The 15,808-nt window shown below is 58.9% G+C and overlaps 1 protein-coding gene across 1 annotated transcript in view; it reads right to left on the minus strand.

Annotated features, from left to right (window-relative positions):
• LOC111145539 (sidekick cell adhesion molecule 1) overlaps positions 1 to 15,808 on the minus strand; it is a 509,203-nt gene that overhangs the window by 68,205 nt on the left and 425,190 nt on the right. Inside the window, 4 exon segments of the mRNA XM_022500452.1 lie at positions 4,161 to 4,231; positions 6,611 to 6,714; positions 11,111 to 11,312; positions 14,029 to 14,223. Of these exon segments, the coding sequence (XP_022356160.1) occupies positions 4,161 to 4,231; positions 6,611 to 6,714; positions 11,111 to 11,312; positions 14,029 to 14,223 (572 nt within the window).

The following is a 15,808-nucleotide window of genomic DNA, read 5'->3' on the forward strand; positions in this document are numbered from 1 at the left end:
GAAGGGTAGGCTCCATGGCAACTCTGGGGCCTGCCAACATGGGATTTGGAATTGGGTTTAACCACACCTTCTATTTCTAGAGTTCGGAGAAAACACATCTGTCATTCGTGAAAGACTCTGGACCCCCTGGAAGGTATCAGTAGGGCAGCTCCGTGTAACACATGGGAGAGTTCTAGAAGCCATGGGCCGTATTCAGGCTCTGGATTCGAGTCTTGGTTCCTTGCAGTGTGGGCTTGGGCTGGTGGCTCACCCACCCAGGCTCAGCCCTGTGCTCATAGCAGGTGGAAGTCTGGCCTGATGGGGTCTAGCACCTCCTGTGACTCTGGACAGAAGGTTCCCTTTCAGCCACAGACTTGCTCTACAGCCCTTGGTCCTGACCACACTACACTTGCCGTTTCTGTCTCCATACTGACTGGTTGTAAGTCCAGGGCTATATCTTTCGTTGCTGTTTCCCTGCAGCACCCGTGACAAGCTTTGGTCATGGCAGGCACTCACTTAGGGCTTGTGGTTGTGAGCTAGATTTGTTGACATCCAAGATCACCCCATCTTGGGTTGGTTTCATCCTGGACTGGCCCTCTGTACGGGAGACGCTGTAGCACAGGAAGCCTTAGAAAACCTGGTTCCACCGTGCCTTCCCTTGATGCCTAGTGCTGAGTCCCAGGGGCTGTCACACCCCTAAGCCTTTGCCCAGCTGTGGGTGATGCCCAGATGCCCATCTCTGCCATTTACCTGGGAGCATGGAGGGGGGGAGCGTTCATCTTGCAAAACACAGTCAGAAGCCCCCTCCCAGCTCCCCCTCCACTGTCTTCCCAGTGACACGTCCTAGGGCTCTGCCCAGTGAACAGAAGCTCTGCAAGGCCTGGAGTCTGGCTTGCCCTCCTCTGGGTGCTCAGACCCTACAAAGGAGCTGGTCCTCTGCAGGGGATGGAGCCCATGTGAGAGAAGGAACAAACCCCAAACGTGTCTTGAAGAGCCCTGTGGCCCTCTCCCCTCTTTCTGGGTGGCGGTCATGCTCCTCTGTGGAAGGTGCCTGTCACAGCCCTGAGTTCATGCTCTGCTGGGGCCAGTGTGCATGATGTGATCTATTGCTAAGAAGTTTTTAGGTTTTTTTTTGTTGTTGTTGTTTTGCTAAAAAAATGGCCTGAAAATCCACTTAGGGAAGTCTCTAGCTACCCCAGGGGGGACCTCCACTTGAGTGACAGACTGTATGAGCCACTGGAAGTTTCTGAGCAGCCAGCTTCAATGTTGTGAGCAACTCAGAAAGGCTGGTGTCCGTTATGAGTGGCACTCGGTGTGAACACAGTGCTGCCACTGTCTAGAACACACGCTCAAATCCTCAGATTTCAAATTGCGCTGGACCCCATGAAAGGCAGGGATTGATTATCCTACCAGGAAAAATCAAACCTGACAAGTTTCTACAGAGGAGACGCTTAAGTGGGTCAGCAGCCTTGAAATTACAGGCGGTGTTCGCATTTTTAAACAAATTACTGGAAAAAAAGGGGTTTACAGGTGAAACATTTCATTTGGAATGCAAATCTATATTTAAACATAGTCTCTTTGTTCTGTTCGTGCTGATTTAGTAAATTACTCATAATTTTAATTATACTTCAACTGCCTGGCAGTTGACAAGCATTTATTTCTACAATACATCATATTGACCACCTCCTGCTCTGGGCTCCTTGCAATTAGTTTGTTCTGCTGGGCTCTGAACGGGGACAGCTGATGGACACGCATGCCAAGTTCCTTTGGTACAGCTCTCCGCCATTCACAGAGCTGTCCAACCACAACTATGGGGCTCGGAGCCCCCTGCGGGCGTGGGGGCCGGGACGGCGGGGGATGACAGCCACCGTGTGGAGGTGATGGTCCATCCCAAGCCTCCAAGCTGCTTTTATAGGAAAGGACCTTACCTAGTTACCGGCCAGCCAATTGCCACATGTACAAAGAAAATGCTAAATTTCTGGTAAAATTTAGCACAGTAGAGAAGACCAACTTTTGGGTCGATTAAGTTAGTAGAGGGTGGGAAACAGAAGCTCTTGGGACCTTGAATTCCCACTTTGAACATCTCCCACCTCCCACCAAAGGCCCTAATGGAAGTCAGGGGTGTGAGACCTAACGGGTCTTGCCTCAGAGACCCTGGAGGTCACCATTGACCTCCTATTTTTACAGAGAAAGAACGGGAGCCAGAGAGGCCTGCTGGGGTCACGTCATCCACTGGCAAACTGGGGTCCACGGACCTAGAGCCAGTGGGGCCCCGAGACAAGCTCAGGGGATGAGGCCGCCCAGAGGCAGTGGGGGAGCCAGCCCCATGCTTTCCCCACACTCTGGTGAGGCTGCGAAAGACAGAACGCCAGGCAGTGAGTTTCCACGTTCACTGGAAGACATCTGGAACTGTCTCCTGATCACCTGTAAGGGTTCCCTCACTTCTGAGACATGTCACTCAGCAGTGGAGTGAAGGAGGAGTCCACAGCCACTCCATCAGTACCTGGAGAGTCTGCGTGTGGCTCGGAGCCCAGGCTATGTACGTCTGGCTCTCGTCCCTTCCAGAGCAGCCATGGCAAGTCTGTTCGTTTGACCCGCATGGAGTTTCCACCTGTGCTCCTCACTCGGGGTCAAACTGCACGGGAGTGGGCTAACAGCCAGGCTGCCACCGAGCTGCCCCACCAGGGGAGACAGCGGGAACCTTGAGCAGTTAGGAGCCACCCCGAGAATTCTGCGAGCCCCCTCATGGCCGACACACGCATCTCAATCCTGTCTGCCTGCCCTGATGTCCCGCCCAGCACCCTGCTCCGTTAGCAGCCCCGGGAGGCTGGGAGGGCTCCTGACTTCTCTCCCCCTTGCTCCTTGCTGGGCACCAGTTCTAGCCTGGAGGGGTCTCTGGCATGCTCTGTCCCAGCCTACAAGGCCCCTGGAGGCAGTCCCTATAGGACAGCCCCCCACCGAGGGCCTCCTCTAGGTTTCCCAATACAAACATGGGTGGTTTACCCACCCATGCCCTCTGGTCCATCCCTTTCCAAGGGAGTCCCTTCCAGTCCTCCCCTCTTGCCAGCCTCTGCCCCTGGCTGGGCACAGCCTCTGCCTCTCTAAGGCATATCCAAGCCACAGTTTGCTCTAAGTTTCAACATTACCTGGGCCCCTATATCTCCTGACCTCGAACCGCCCCCTCCCGCCCGCCTGGTCTGGATGTGATGTCGGCACTCTCCTGGACGATCTCATTGACAGAAGCAGCTCGGCTGCACGGACCCCTCCGCGGACCACCAGCCCAATGTGGCCGCAGTGGACACAGACCAGCGCACCTGCTCCCCGCTCCGACCCCATGGCCCTGACTCTAGGCACTGCCCTCCTCCGGAAGGCCACCCATTCTGGGCTCAGGAACTTCCCTGGCTGCCCAGAGCTCCCACGACGTTCTCATTGCTGCCCTCGGCCCTGCCCGTTGCGGTGCTGGTTCTGTCCGGCCTGGGTCCAGACCAGCTGCCGAACCCTACTGCCTGGCCTGGTTGAGCCCTCTCCACAAACCTGTGAGCACCCTCGCTGGGCTTGCCCGGGGCCGGGGCAGCCCTCCTTGCAATTCTCCCCTCTCTTATTTTTGTCTTCCATGCACATTGCTGTTGACAAAAGTATCCAAATTGGAAATGAGGCCAAGAGAGAGCAGTGTGTCCTTTTGATGTCACGTTACTGTTCATGGCCCCGCAACGTTACTTGATTGTCTAGGGTAAGGTGCCTTGATGGGACTGTTCACTGAGAATTAACACTGGGCACGTAGGGAGGATGCACGTAACCCCGTGGGTATTTTGTCTGTTAGTGGATGATTCCTGTAGAAAAGATCACTCCCCAGCCTATGATTTCGCTGCCCTGTCTGATGCCACCTAGTTCTGTGTGTACCATGGAGGCCTGCAGGACCGTCCTTCCCCAATAGCCTGGGGCATTCAGCCCAGATGCCCCGTACCAGCCCTGCCGTCCTGCTGGCCCTCCCAGGGATCTGTGCTCAGGCTCCTTCCCACAGCGCGGCTCAGGGGGTCCGTGGTGCTCCCCCCTGCAGTGGGCACGCCAACTACACGGAGTCCCGTGACCTGCCACCGACCCTCAGACACGGGGTCCAGTGGTGGGCAGGTTCCAGCCTCGGATGCAGGTTCAGGAAACACCCTGCCCTTCCCGGGCCTTACCCGCCACTGGATCAGGACAGAGGAGGTGGTGTGTGGTGTCACCGAGATGAAACTTGGAGGCTCTCCCGGAACTGGAATCCAAGAAAGGAGAAAGCGAGGATTAGCGGGTTCTGCTTGTACTTGGCCGCTGTTCCGGAGCCAGCTCCCTCCTGGTTCTGGCGAGGAGGCAGGGCCAGGGACCGGCGGCTGGTGGGGTGGGGGAGGGGGTGGGTGGCTGGGGAAGCCCGCAAGCCAGCATCCCTGCCTCCACCTCCCTCCCTTCCCTGTAGTTGTCCTCCACCTGCGGAGCCCCGCTCCTGCCCAGATCAAAGGGACTGGATCCTGATGGACGTGACAAGATAATGTCCTGCTTTTGTCCCTCCCGCACCCCGCCCCCCAGCAGACCCACACAGGACATACAAAGGCGCTTGGCTATCTTTGGGAACCCTGCCTGGGGAGCCTTCCTGCTGTCCCCCATCTTCTCAGGAGCTCTCCCTGAAGGAGAGGGATCATTTGTTGGAGGTACTTAAATCAGAGAGGCTCTGAATGGGACAAAGGGCCAATCCAGGCCTGAGTGCTCTTAGTTTCAGACACTAAGGGAGGGAGGCTGAGTTCTGGGGTGGAGGGACGGCTGCTGTTTTCGGGGCAGCGGCGGTGACAGCTTGGCTCTGCTCTCTGGAGGGATACGGTCAGTTTGGCTCTGCCTGTGGCCATGGCTGTGCCCTCCATGCTGGAAACTACAGTCCCACCCCATTTGAATGTCCTGCGCCCCTCCTCTGACACGCCTTCCCTACCTCCACTCCCACCGAACCTGTCCGGTCCCGGCCGGCATGCTAGGTTGGCTTTTTCACGGCTGCTCACTCTAAGGTCCCGAGACCGCGTATCAGATGCTTACCAAGAGTCACTGAGTGGAACAACTGAGGCTGTTGTCCCCACCCCGCACCCACCTGACCGTCCGAGACTCAGCCTCTCGGTCACCGGCTCTGAGTCTCCTCCACACCTGCTGGGGCACCCAGCACCTGGGACGTGCTGGCATCAGCCTCACCTACAGCCCCCCTGCCTTCTGGGAAGCCCCCTACCCTGTGCTCTCTGGCCTCCTGCTGACCTGAGGTCCACGCTGGACCCTTACACAGCTTTCCGGGATTTCACGCTGGATTGAGGGGGTCTCACACCTCAGCCACCACAACAAGGAAATGTTTATCAGTGAGCCATCCACACACCCAGCCCAGGGCCCCCCCCAGCCCCGGAGTCTGTCCTCCGTCCCAGCAGATCTGTTAGGAGACAATCCAGCCCAAACACAATACAGTTGACGCAAGAGGACTGCAGATCTCGGAAGAGGAAGAGGACAGGGTCGGTGTGGCCAAAGACAGGATTTCAGTAACAAAGGATGCAGACAGGCCTTTGGGAACCTGGAGAGGCCCTCAAATGCCTTTTTTCCCCCCACCAGGCCAGTTCAGCAGGAACCCGAGCTGTGTAAGAGCAAAGGGAGTCTGTGATATCTTCCTCACTGGCCTGCGATTTCCTGAGACTCGCCAACAAAATCATCTTGCTGCATTTCCCGATTTCTTTTAAGCGTCCGCGCTTCTCCCAAATAGAACCCCAGCTGTGTTAAATGTAAGATGAGAAGACGAGCCACAAAGACAACCACAGGGTTTCTTACAGGGCCTGTCCCAGCGGCAGTGGGAACCCTGGGTGTGCATGATCTCTGCATCTCAAGGCCCAGAAGCTGGAAGGGTCCCCCTGAGCCCCTCCTGCTGGTCCCCAGCTTGCCCGAGGCCTCATGTTGGTGAAGGCAGGCTCCCGGCTTAGAAAGGAAAAACATGGCAACGTGGTGAGTCAGTCTCCAATGCCACTGGGGGAGCTGAAGGCTCAGGCCTGCAGCCCGAGATCCAAACCCCCACATCTGCAAGGCAAGAGCGACCCTCCTGCCCTAGACGTCGGCCTGCCAGCGGGCCTGGCAGGATTGGCCCCCGAACTCACAAGGATCTTCGGGCCTGATCCTCTGAGGTGGAGGAGGGCGGGTAAGAACCACCTGGAGCTCTCGGGGGAATCTCAGCTCCTTCACTTCCCTGGGCTTCCGTCAAAGGGCAAAACTGTGGAGCGGTTCGTGAATGAGAAAAATGGGGACACCACTCAAAACGCAGCTACCCTTCCATATTTATTTTTAATGACCCTATAAATTATTCAATTTCTAGAATGCTAATGGATTGTAGGGGTTTGGAAGCCAATCAAAGGAACCTCCGTTCCACTCGCCAGTCCTTGAAGTCGGCTTCTGCACCACAGGCTGTACGGAGCTCCGAGTGGTCTGCTGCTAATTGAATCCTGCTCGCCCTCCCTCCCCTGGGCGACTCCTTCCTGGCTCGGGACGAAAGCAAGGCCTCTCTCCCTGGGAGCCCCTGTCTCGGGGTCCAAAGGCGGCAGCCGGCCAGGGGCCCGTGTCTACACCCCCGCCTGGGTCCCAGCTGGCTCACCGTCCTGCAACGTGGTCACCGCGTCCGTCTCCACACTGAAGTCACTGTCGCCGATGTCATTGGTCGCTTTCAGGCGCAGCTTGTAGGAAGTGAAGGGTCTTAGCCTGAAACACAGATGAGCTGTAAGGGCCTGAGCCCTTCCCTGTCCTGCCCCACGCTCGGGCCATAGGAAGCGGGCAGCCCGGAGGAAGAGGCCCTCGCTCGGGGACCAGGAATCCGTCCTGCTCCTGCCTGGGAGGGGCCCTCAGGCAGCCGGCACTATCCTCCCCACCTGCCCCCAGCAGCTGAACGTCCTGGCCTGAGGGTGGCTGTTTTACGCCGGGCTCTTCCTGTAATTAGAGCCTCTCCTGCAAAGCAAATCACCGCTCTCTGAGGGACTCGAGAATTTCTCAGGAGGAGCTAATTACCGCAGCCCTCGCACGATTCAGAGCATGAAACCAGGGTCCGCCTTGCCAATTCCTCGCCCGCCTGCAAGCGCACCTTCGTGGAGGCCCGCCTGCCCCTTGTCCCCACAGAGGGCCCGGCCGGGCAGTGTGATTCCCATTGCAGGGATGAGAAAACCGAGGCCCGGCCCCATTAAAGTCCCTTGTCCCTGGCTTGGCCAGGACTGGAGGAGGATCTGTCTTGAGGCCGCCTCTAAGACCGAGGTAAGGTCAACTGTCCATTGGAAACAGGGGAAACGCCCCCAACTGCCTGCTGAAAGGGATTTGAGGGGCCCTAACAGTCCGGGCACACGGCTCGCGGCCACCGCGCAGGCCTGCCTGTCTCCCTCCATCGACCCGGTCCCTGTGGATGGTCTGAGCTGAGCTCTGTACCACACAGACACCAGACAGTCTTCTAAGCAGATGAGCTGCGGTCTTCCTTGGGTCCCTGGCTGGCCGGCACCTCTGGCTGTCCTTGCCATGACTTCCGAAGGAGCCGATGAGGAGAACAACCGCCCCTGCCCCAGGGACCGCTGCTCTGTTTGGGGCAAAGCTCTGCCCGTGTCCATCTCCCAGACCAGGAGAGCCGGGCGGCTCTGGACTCTGCCTGCTCCCCCAGCTACTGGTGGGCAGACCCTCACTGTCTCCAAGCCAGTCCTCTGTCCCCCTCCCAGGCCAACCTGGAAACTCATGGGTTTCAAACCGAGCACTGTGGAACACCGGAAGCTCTGAGAGGTCCTCTAGGAGACCAGGGGGCTCCCATGCCCCCTGAGTTAACCAATAGCACCCCACTCCCACCTGGTTTGCAAGTGGGATCTGGGGAATTCTTGGCCTAGAGGAAGAATTCTGCGTTTTCAAAGACTGATGACGTTCTGTGGACACAGGATTGGAAGAATCGTCCTCCGTGTTTTCACATGCCCTCCTGCCTAAGACGGGATTTTGCACTAGTTCTCTGTCGGCCCCCGAAGGTTCTCTGTCGGCTCTTCCCTCCAGCCCTCCACCACGCCAGCTCTCCGTGCCACAGCTGGTCCGTGACCTCAGGCCTGTCTCCTGGCCTCTCTGTGCCCCGGTTCCAGCTGGGGAAGCCATGCCAGGCGACCTTGCCTTGGCCCTGGCTGTCCTGGGGGCGCTTCCAAAGTTCCACCCTTAACAATGATCTTTGCTCGCAGCTTCTGGGGGAGCTATCCTTTATCAAATTAAAACAAATAACTTCCCATCTGTTCCTAGCTTCCTAGGAGCTATTTTATCTAATTCTTGTGACAACTGCATGGTTTTCTCCTTTGGTTCCTGCCTCAACCACCTGAGGCCCCACATTGGCATTAGCTTCTCCTCAGATGAAAAGGCAGCCCAGGGCAGTTGCCAGGAGTGAGCACTCTGGAGCCAAACTGCCCCCACACTGACCCCCACATCACCTTGGGCAGGTCGATGAGCCACAGGTGCCTCGCCTGGGCCGACCACGGGGTCGTGAGATGGTTGTGTGGATGGCATTGAGAAGCGCTTAGAAGAGACTGACACACGCAGTGCACTCACTGAATCCTGGCTGTTCTTCCCATCAGGACCCTCTGGCCACAGCTCACATGGCTTCAGGAAGAGCCCGTGCCCTGAGTGCTGTCCTCTAGGCCTGTCCATCCCCTCACCAGCCCCACCATGATTTGTAAGGAACAGTTTGCTTCCTTGACAACAGTCTGCCTTCCCCACAGGGACACAGACCGAGGTGGCCTCTTTCACTGTTATGCCCCGAGCACAAAGAACAAGGCCTAGTACCCAGGAGGTGCTCAGTGAGTATCTGTGAAGGAAGGGAGGAAGGAAGGGAAGAAGGGAGGGAGGAAGGGAGGGGAGAAGGGAAGGAAGGAAGGGAGGGAGAGAGGAAGGGAGGGAGGGAAGAAAGGAGGAAAGGAAGAAGGTAGGGAGGAAGGGAGGGAGGAAGGAAGAAGGAAGGGGAAAGGAAGTGAGGGAGGAAGGAAGGAAGGGAGGAAGGGAGGGGGAAGAGAGGAAAGGGGAAGGAAGGGAGGACTGAAGGGAGGGAGGAAGGGAGGGACGAACGGGGGTAGGATTCAGGAGGGGTGAATGAGAGGATGCAGGTAACAATCAGCACGGTGTCTGGCATGCACTGGCGTGTGGGAAACTACCCCCGTCCTTGAATTCAGCGCTTATGCTCACTCAGCGCGTTACATTTAGGACGTGTCAGACGCATCATTGATCCATTTGCGTTTAGCACCTCACTGTTTTCTAGCGCTTTCGGAATATGAGGCCAGTGGCAGCTCCTCCGTTCCCACCCCGCCCGCCGCACACAGCAGGGGTGAGGTACGCAAGTCAGACGGCTGGAAGAGTCCACCCCTGTCTCAGGTCAAGGGGAGGGTGTGTAGAGAGCAGGAAGCTAAGTTCCCAGCATGAGGCCCATTTCTGCCCCCGCCCTCCGCATTCCAGGACCCGAGCTGTTTGGGGGGGCACGCAGGGCAAACCCTCGCCTCAGAGTAGGAAGCCCAGCAGGTGACTTTCCCGGGAACCTGGCCCTCAGTGTGTGTCTGCTGATGGGCACAGGGGCCTGGAGGAGACTGACCACAGCATGTCCCACACCAGATCAGACTGTCATTCGGCAAACTTCCAATGGGAAGTCTCCTGCACACACTCGTCTGATCTCAGGAGGCCCCGGGACAGATGAGGCCACTGGAGTTTAGTTTTCTCCTCTCTTTCAGAGGAGAGTGCGGCCGAGTGTGGTTCATGAAGCCACCTGGACACGCTGGCCCATGCCTCCCGAGGCTTGGGGTTGTGCTGGGGGTGGGTTTTCTGGGCTCTGGAGGCGGGGGGGGGGGGCAGCCAGTGGAGATCTCCGAGGGGCCAAGAGCGGGGCCTCTTGGGTGTTGTAGCTGCTGTTCAAAGAGTACAAGGGGCGCTGGCAGGAAGCTGGGGGACAGAGCGGGACTGCTTTGCATGACCTTCTGAGATGGCAGCCTGGTCACTGCCGTCCATTCCGGAGGCAGATCTCGGGCTCCCAGAGCTGAGAGGAACGGCAGGGTGGCCCCCCACTGGGCCATCACGTGGGTTCAATGAGAAATGTGGGTGCGATTTCCCAGCACAGGGCCCAGAACGGGGGGGCAACAAGTATGTGGTGTTCTGTCTGAAAGGTGAGAGGAACATTGGTGAGCTTGGGAAATGGGGTCTAGGCCTCCTCCCCCGTCCCTGTGAGCAGGGCTGGCTGGGGCACTGGAATCCTTGGAGCCTGTGGGCCATGCTCCTTTGTGGTCCCCGCATAGCCTGATGTGAGCTTCATGGAAAGTGACCACTGTCAGGGCCAGAGAAGGACAGGGAAAATACCGGCTGGCTCCTTGGACGGGCCTGCTCACCGGAGAGACCCAGGGGGCTTCTGCAGGGTGGTGTGAGCCTGTGCAGCCCAGACCTCCCAGGTCAGGATGCAAGGTCTAAGGTCACTGCTGAGAACCATTGCCTAGACGGTTATGTAGCCCTGGTCCCTCACCCCAGAGAGGGGGTACCCTCATCTCTTACTGTAGAGGGGTGTGGGAACACGGGAAGGGACCCAAATGAGGCCTTAGGTGCCAAGAGTGAGCTGCAGTGGTCAGTACCACTCCCCTCTGCCTTTGCCTGGTGGATCCCTCAGTAACTGGATAAACGCTGGGTTCTCAGGGTATAGTGGGGACACCCCTCCCATTTCCCTGAGGAGCCATCACTAATGGATGACAGCGGCCATGGGAGCCACCGGCCTTGCCAACTAGGAGAGAGAGCACAAAGAGAAGGTGCGAGTCTCAGCCCGTGACACCCCTTCCATACCTACCCCCACTTCTGCTTCTCAGGGGCTTGGGGGCTGGAGCCCACACTTCCAGGCTCCCCGGCCCCGTGATCTGTGCCTCTTCTCTCCCTGGGGCTTGGGGCGTGCCTGCCACCTGCACAGGGCTGGACCTGGAAGGATGGACCTGGGGCAGAGGCTGGAGAGGCTCCAGGAGGGGGAGTCCTGGTCCCTGGTACAGGGAGCTAGAGAAGAGAGGGGAGCTGTTCGGGTGTGTCTCTGGCCCCCAGATTCCCTGCTCTACTCCCCACGGAGGGCCCGCCTGCCCCTGGGTACCTTTCGACAGCACAGGCTGTGGCCTCATGGCTGACGGACGAGGAGTAGGTCTGCCACTCGCCCCTGGGCAGCTCTCGCACCTGCACGGTGAAGTAGCGGATGGGGGAGGCCCCGTCGCTGCCCGGGACCCACTGGAGCCGGAGGCTGCGCGCGGTCACTTCGGCCTGTGGCACTAGGAGCTCTCTGGGGGGCGCCGGCCGCTCTGCAACCGAGAGAGAACAGAGCGGGGACACGTGAGAGGCTGCTGCTCCCAGAAGGCCCCCTGCGAGCAAGGGCAGAGAGGGCCGAGGAGAGGGAGTGGACTCCGGGTCCACGGCCAGCTTGGACCCGCCCCAGCGGGATCTGATTGGAGACCCTGGCTTGCTCCCGGAGCGCTGCTCTCTCTCAGACAGCAGACAGACAGACAGATGGGACGGTGAGCCCACACATGCTCCCCAACGACCACACGTCCCCAGGGGAGTCTCTTGAGACACACCCTCTCCCTCCAGTCTTGGGATCAGGGCACCTGTCCTGTTGATGTCCTTTCCCTAGAAGCCACTATGAGGCTGAAACACGGACAGAGTCCCACTCAGCTCCCCCGGGGGCTGTCACCGCTGCTCTGTGCCCAAAGCGCTGGTGACTGGGGGTGCAGGGCACAAGGCCGGGACCTGGCTTCTGAGCTTGGATCGTTTCTGTCATGCGTCTCCTCACCCCATCGATTGCAGCGGAGAAAGTCCACAGAGGGAGGAATAATTGTTTAATTGTTTATCATGAAGATTATCGATCCTGTTGAGAATGTGTTGTGGGTAATAAAGCAGCGACGGCTGGCTGGCCCTGTGGTGACAGTGGGGGGAGCCCTTCCCCCTGATGTGGTCTGTGCTCCTCTGGGAGCACACGCTCGTGCTGCCCAGGTCTCCTCGCCCAGAGCAACAGGCCTGCGTCCCCTCATCAGTCCCGGGCATCTGGCAATGGGCAAAGCTCTGCTGGGGAGGGTTAGTGGGCCCTGGCAGAAAACCCCTCAGCCCTATGGGCCCCAGGCAGCTGGTGCGGGTGATCGGGACACAGGTCGGGGTACAGGCTGGGGTGTGGGTGTGCGTCCCCCCAGCCCCATCAGTAGCAGACCTGCCGTGGACTGGGGATGCCTCCTAAAAGGTGTTCCTGTTTATGCTTCCATCTGGATTCATCAGTCACAAACTATTAGCAAACTTGTGTCTTTCCCTGTGCCTTAGAAAGTGCTGGATTCCCTTCTGGGGCTGCATCCACTCTGAGGAAGAAGGCAGGAGCCTTTGGGAGAGGCACTCAGGGCCCCAAGCATGACCCAGACAAGGAGGAGCCTGACGACCTGGGCAGGAGGGGGTTTTCCTGTGGCCTGTCCTCTGTCTGGCCAGCTCCCACCCCCAACTGCCACCCTGTGCCGGGACCATAGGTTAGACAGTGTCTGTGCTGATAGCCAGGGCCCCGAGTGTGCACGCTGTCTCTCCATCAGCTTCACGCTCTGGCATCTCTGGTGACTCCCAGGCTGCCGTCCTCCAGTTAACAGTAGAGGTAACCATTGTCATCAGAGGGGCTGTGCAATTGTCATCATCCTTGGGGGACTGAGGCTCAGTGGTTGGGGTCAGGGGACTCACAGTGGGCTGAAGGGTTTGGTCTTTCCCTGGAAGGTGGAGCCTCTGGAAGATCCAAAGCCACAGACAGGTGATGCCATCTTCCCTCCATTGGCCACTGGAAGGGTCAGCTGGGCGTTCTAGCTGGGGCGGCCACCGAGCAGCAGCCAGACCTTGTGGGCCCTTCCACCTTGTGGGGCATCAGCTTCCCCACCTGCTTAGTCTGCTTGAGTGGGAATTAGAGAAGTGGGCTGCTTTGCCTGGAACGTGGCCAGAACATGGCCAGAACATGGTGAGGGCTCAATGCCCGACAGCCTCCTTCGCCTTCTACCTTTCGTAGGTTTCAGATCAGCCCTTTGTATTGTTTCTCAAGCACTTCGATTCAACTCATGCCTCCCTTAGACTGTCTGCTCTAGATCGTGTCCTAGAGTGATCGCACCGGCTGCGGGGACACGGGCTCACCCTCTGAGCGCGGGCGCTGCACCAGCTCTGCCCCCGGAGGCCTGCGGACAGTGCTGGCCCTCGTACTTCCCAAGAGGCCACCGGGTGGGTGCCAGGGCACAGACAGGGAAGGGCCTTGCCTAAAGTCACATAGCTCCAGAGCCTGGTACTTGGGGACTCCCAGATGGGAGGTAGGACAGGTCATTTCTCCGAGCAAGTGCCTTCCTGTCGTCCTCTTCCCTGAGATGTCTGGGACTAGAGTTGGGGTGGCCCAGGGGAGGGAGCCTGCTGAGGCAGATCCTAGAGCGAGGCTGGAGGGCATGTCAGGGGCTCGCTGAGCCCCTGACATGGGAAGCCACAGCAGACTGCTGTGGGAAGAGGCGGCCTGGGGAGGGTGTTCACATCACTGTCCCACAGCTGTGTCCCTGGCCAATAGCTGACTCTGTCTGGGCCCCACTTTTTCTGCAGAAGGGGGGCTCACAGCACTTCCTTCACCAGGCTCTGGTGAGGATAAACCAAGACAACGTACAACAAGCACCTCGCCAGAGCCTGGAACAGAAGCCGTGTCCGTGAAGACAGATCTCCGCAGGACCGCTCGGTAGGAGACATGTTTTTTGAGCACCTGCTCAGCGAGGCACGTGGATCGGAACATCAGAGACCTGGTGCCTGGCTTTGGGGAGCTGCCCTCAAATGCGGTGACTCAGACCTGCTCTGGGCCAGTTACACAACCTCTCTGAGAGCAGAGAGGGACGTTCCTGCCTGTCCGGTAAATGTCAGGCTGTGTAGACACGCTACGGTGCAGGGCCTGCCCCGGGAAGCCGTGGCCCAGCAAGATCATGACTCCCGCTCGGGCCCAGCTCTCCTCCCTGGAGCCCCACGAGAGAGGGGTCTTACCTCTCTTCTCAGTGGTGATGACGGTGGCCTCCAGCGGCTCCCCCCAGCCTTGCCTCGTCTTGGCTGACAGCCTGAAGATGTACGCAGACTCCGGGGCCAGCTCAGTGGCCGTGAACTGTCTCACGGTGGCGCCCACCTCCACCGTGGTGAACGTGTTGGGGCTACTGCTGGCTAGGCGGTAGGCGATCTGGTACCCTGTGGGTGGGGCAGGAGGGCCATGTGTCAGTCACATCAACCCCCCTACAGACCCCCACATTCCTGCCACCCCCCACTCTTTGTTTCCCCGACGTCCTTCCTCCTCCACCGGCATCTGAGAAGGGGAAAAGTCGCGGTGACGGATGGAGCCTTGGAACGCTGGGTGCCCATGACCCTCATTCCCCTTCATCCTTTCTGCCCCCAAGATGTGGCAACAGTTTCATCTTCGCCACGGCTGCTGGAGCCCAGAGGACGTGGCGGGAACCGGCTGGTGCTCCTGAGGGGCAGGCCCAGTGCTCCTGCTTTTTCTGTCCTTCCTCGCTCCTCCTGCCGCCTGCCCTTCCCCTCACAGGGCCAAGGGCAGTGCCTCCTTCTGGAACGGTCCTCCAAGGGTGCCCTTTTCCTATGGTTACATGTCCTTCCTCTTGGTCATCCTCCCTATCTGCCCGCAGATCCCAAGTTTGGGAGCTCTGTTTCCTGCTGTTAGCCCCTCCTCTGTGCCCACATCCCAGGAAACCCCAACATGGCCCCCGACTTGGGGGGCTCCCCACCATGTAATACCCCTCCTGCTGAGGAGGCAGTGAGGTACATGTCATCTGTTCTGGGGGGCTTCTGTGGCTCTGAAGGGCTCCTAAAGTTCCTTGATTATCAAGAGATTATGGGTGATCAGATGTTATTAACGATCGAGCCACCCAGCCAGGCTGTACCGAGACCCTCTCTGCCCACGTCTGAAGAAGCAGCGCCGACTGTCAGCCCCAGCCTGGCCTCCCCGCTGGTGCTGACAGCTGTGCTCTGCCCTAATTAACACCAGAGCTGGTGGGGCACGGTGGCCTCCACCAATACGGATGACAGCGGGCCTGCTCTGGTGACACAAGGACCTCCTGGGGCAGGGGACGCGGCTAGCAGAGCTGGACTCTGTCCTCCACCAGCTCAGGCTCTGCTGGCTTCCTGGGGGTGGGACGGTCGCCCAGTGACCAAGCCCCAGGAACTCCACGCTGCCCGCCCGCCTCTTCGGGTGAGATGCCCCCACTCCTTTGCTGTCCTTCTTGCACCTTCTTTGGCTCTGTTGGGGCCCAAGCCTATGGGTGTCTTCCCAGCTCCCAGCTCGTCATCCATCCAACAACACGAGGAGCCCCACCTGGCTGGCTGTGTCTTGGGGGGATGGTTCCATGCACTCAGCATCAAGTTGCTGACCACTGTAGGTCACCACCATTGCCACGCAGACCAGGGGTCGGGCACACCCTGCCTGGTCCACAACGATGGCCACTCACAGGCCTGCTGTTTGCAGGACCCTGTGGTTCCTTCTCCTCCCGAGGATGACCGGCTGCCCTCTAGCCTCTGGCCAGGGTGTCCTACTAGACGACTGTCTTTTACTATTTAGGGACTGATGACCTACAGCCCAGAGAAGCCAAGCTGAGCTCTGTATCCTCCTCCACCTCTCTTTCCCTTGCCCCATTGTAGATGGGGGCGTCTGGGGCTCTGGTGCCTTGGGACGCTGGTCCCAAGCCTTTGGAGAGTCCAGGACACCTCGCCTCCTGAGGGTGAGGATACCGTGGTCACTGTAGCCACCACAAGGGGCTCTCCT

This window comes from Enhydra lutris, unplaced genomic scaffold, assembly GCF_002288905.1.
Source record: "Enhydra lutris kenyoni isolate GAN:26980312 unplaced genomic scaffold, ASM228890v2 scaffoldscaffold13, whole genome shotgun sequence".
Lineage (NCBI taxonomy): Eukaryota > Metazoa > Chordata > Mammalia > Carnivora > Mustelidae > Enhydra > Enhydra lutris.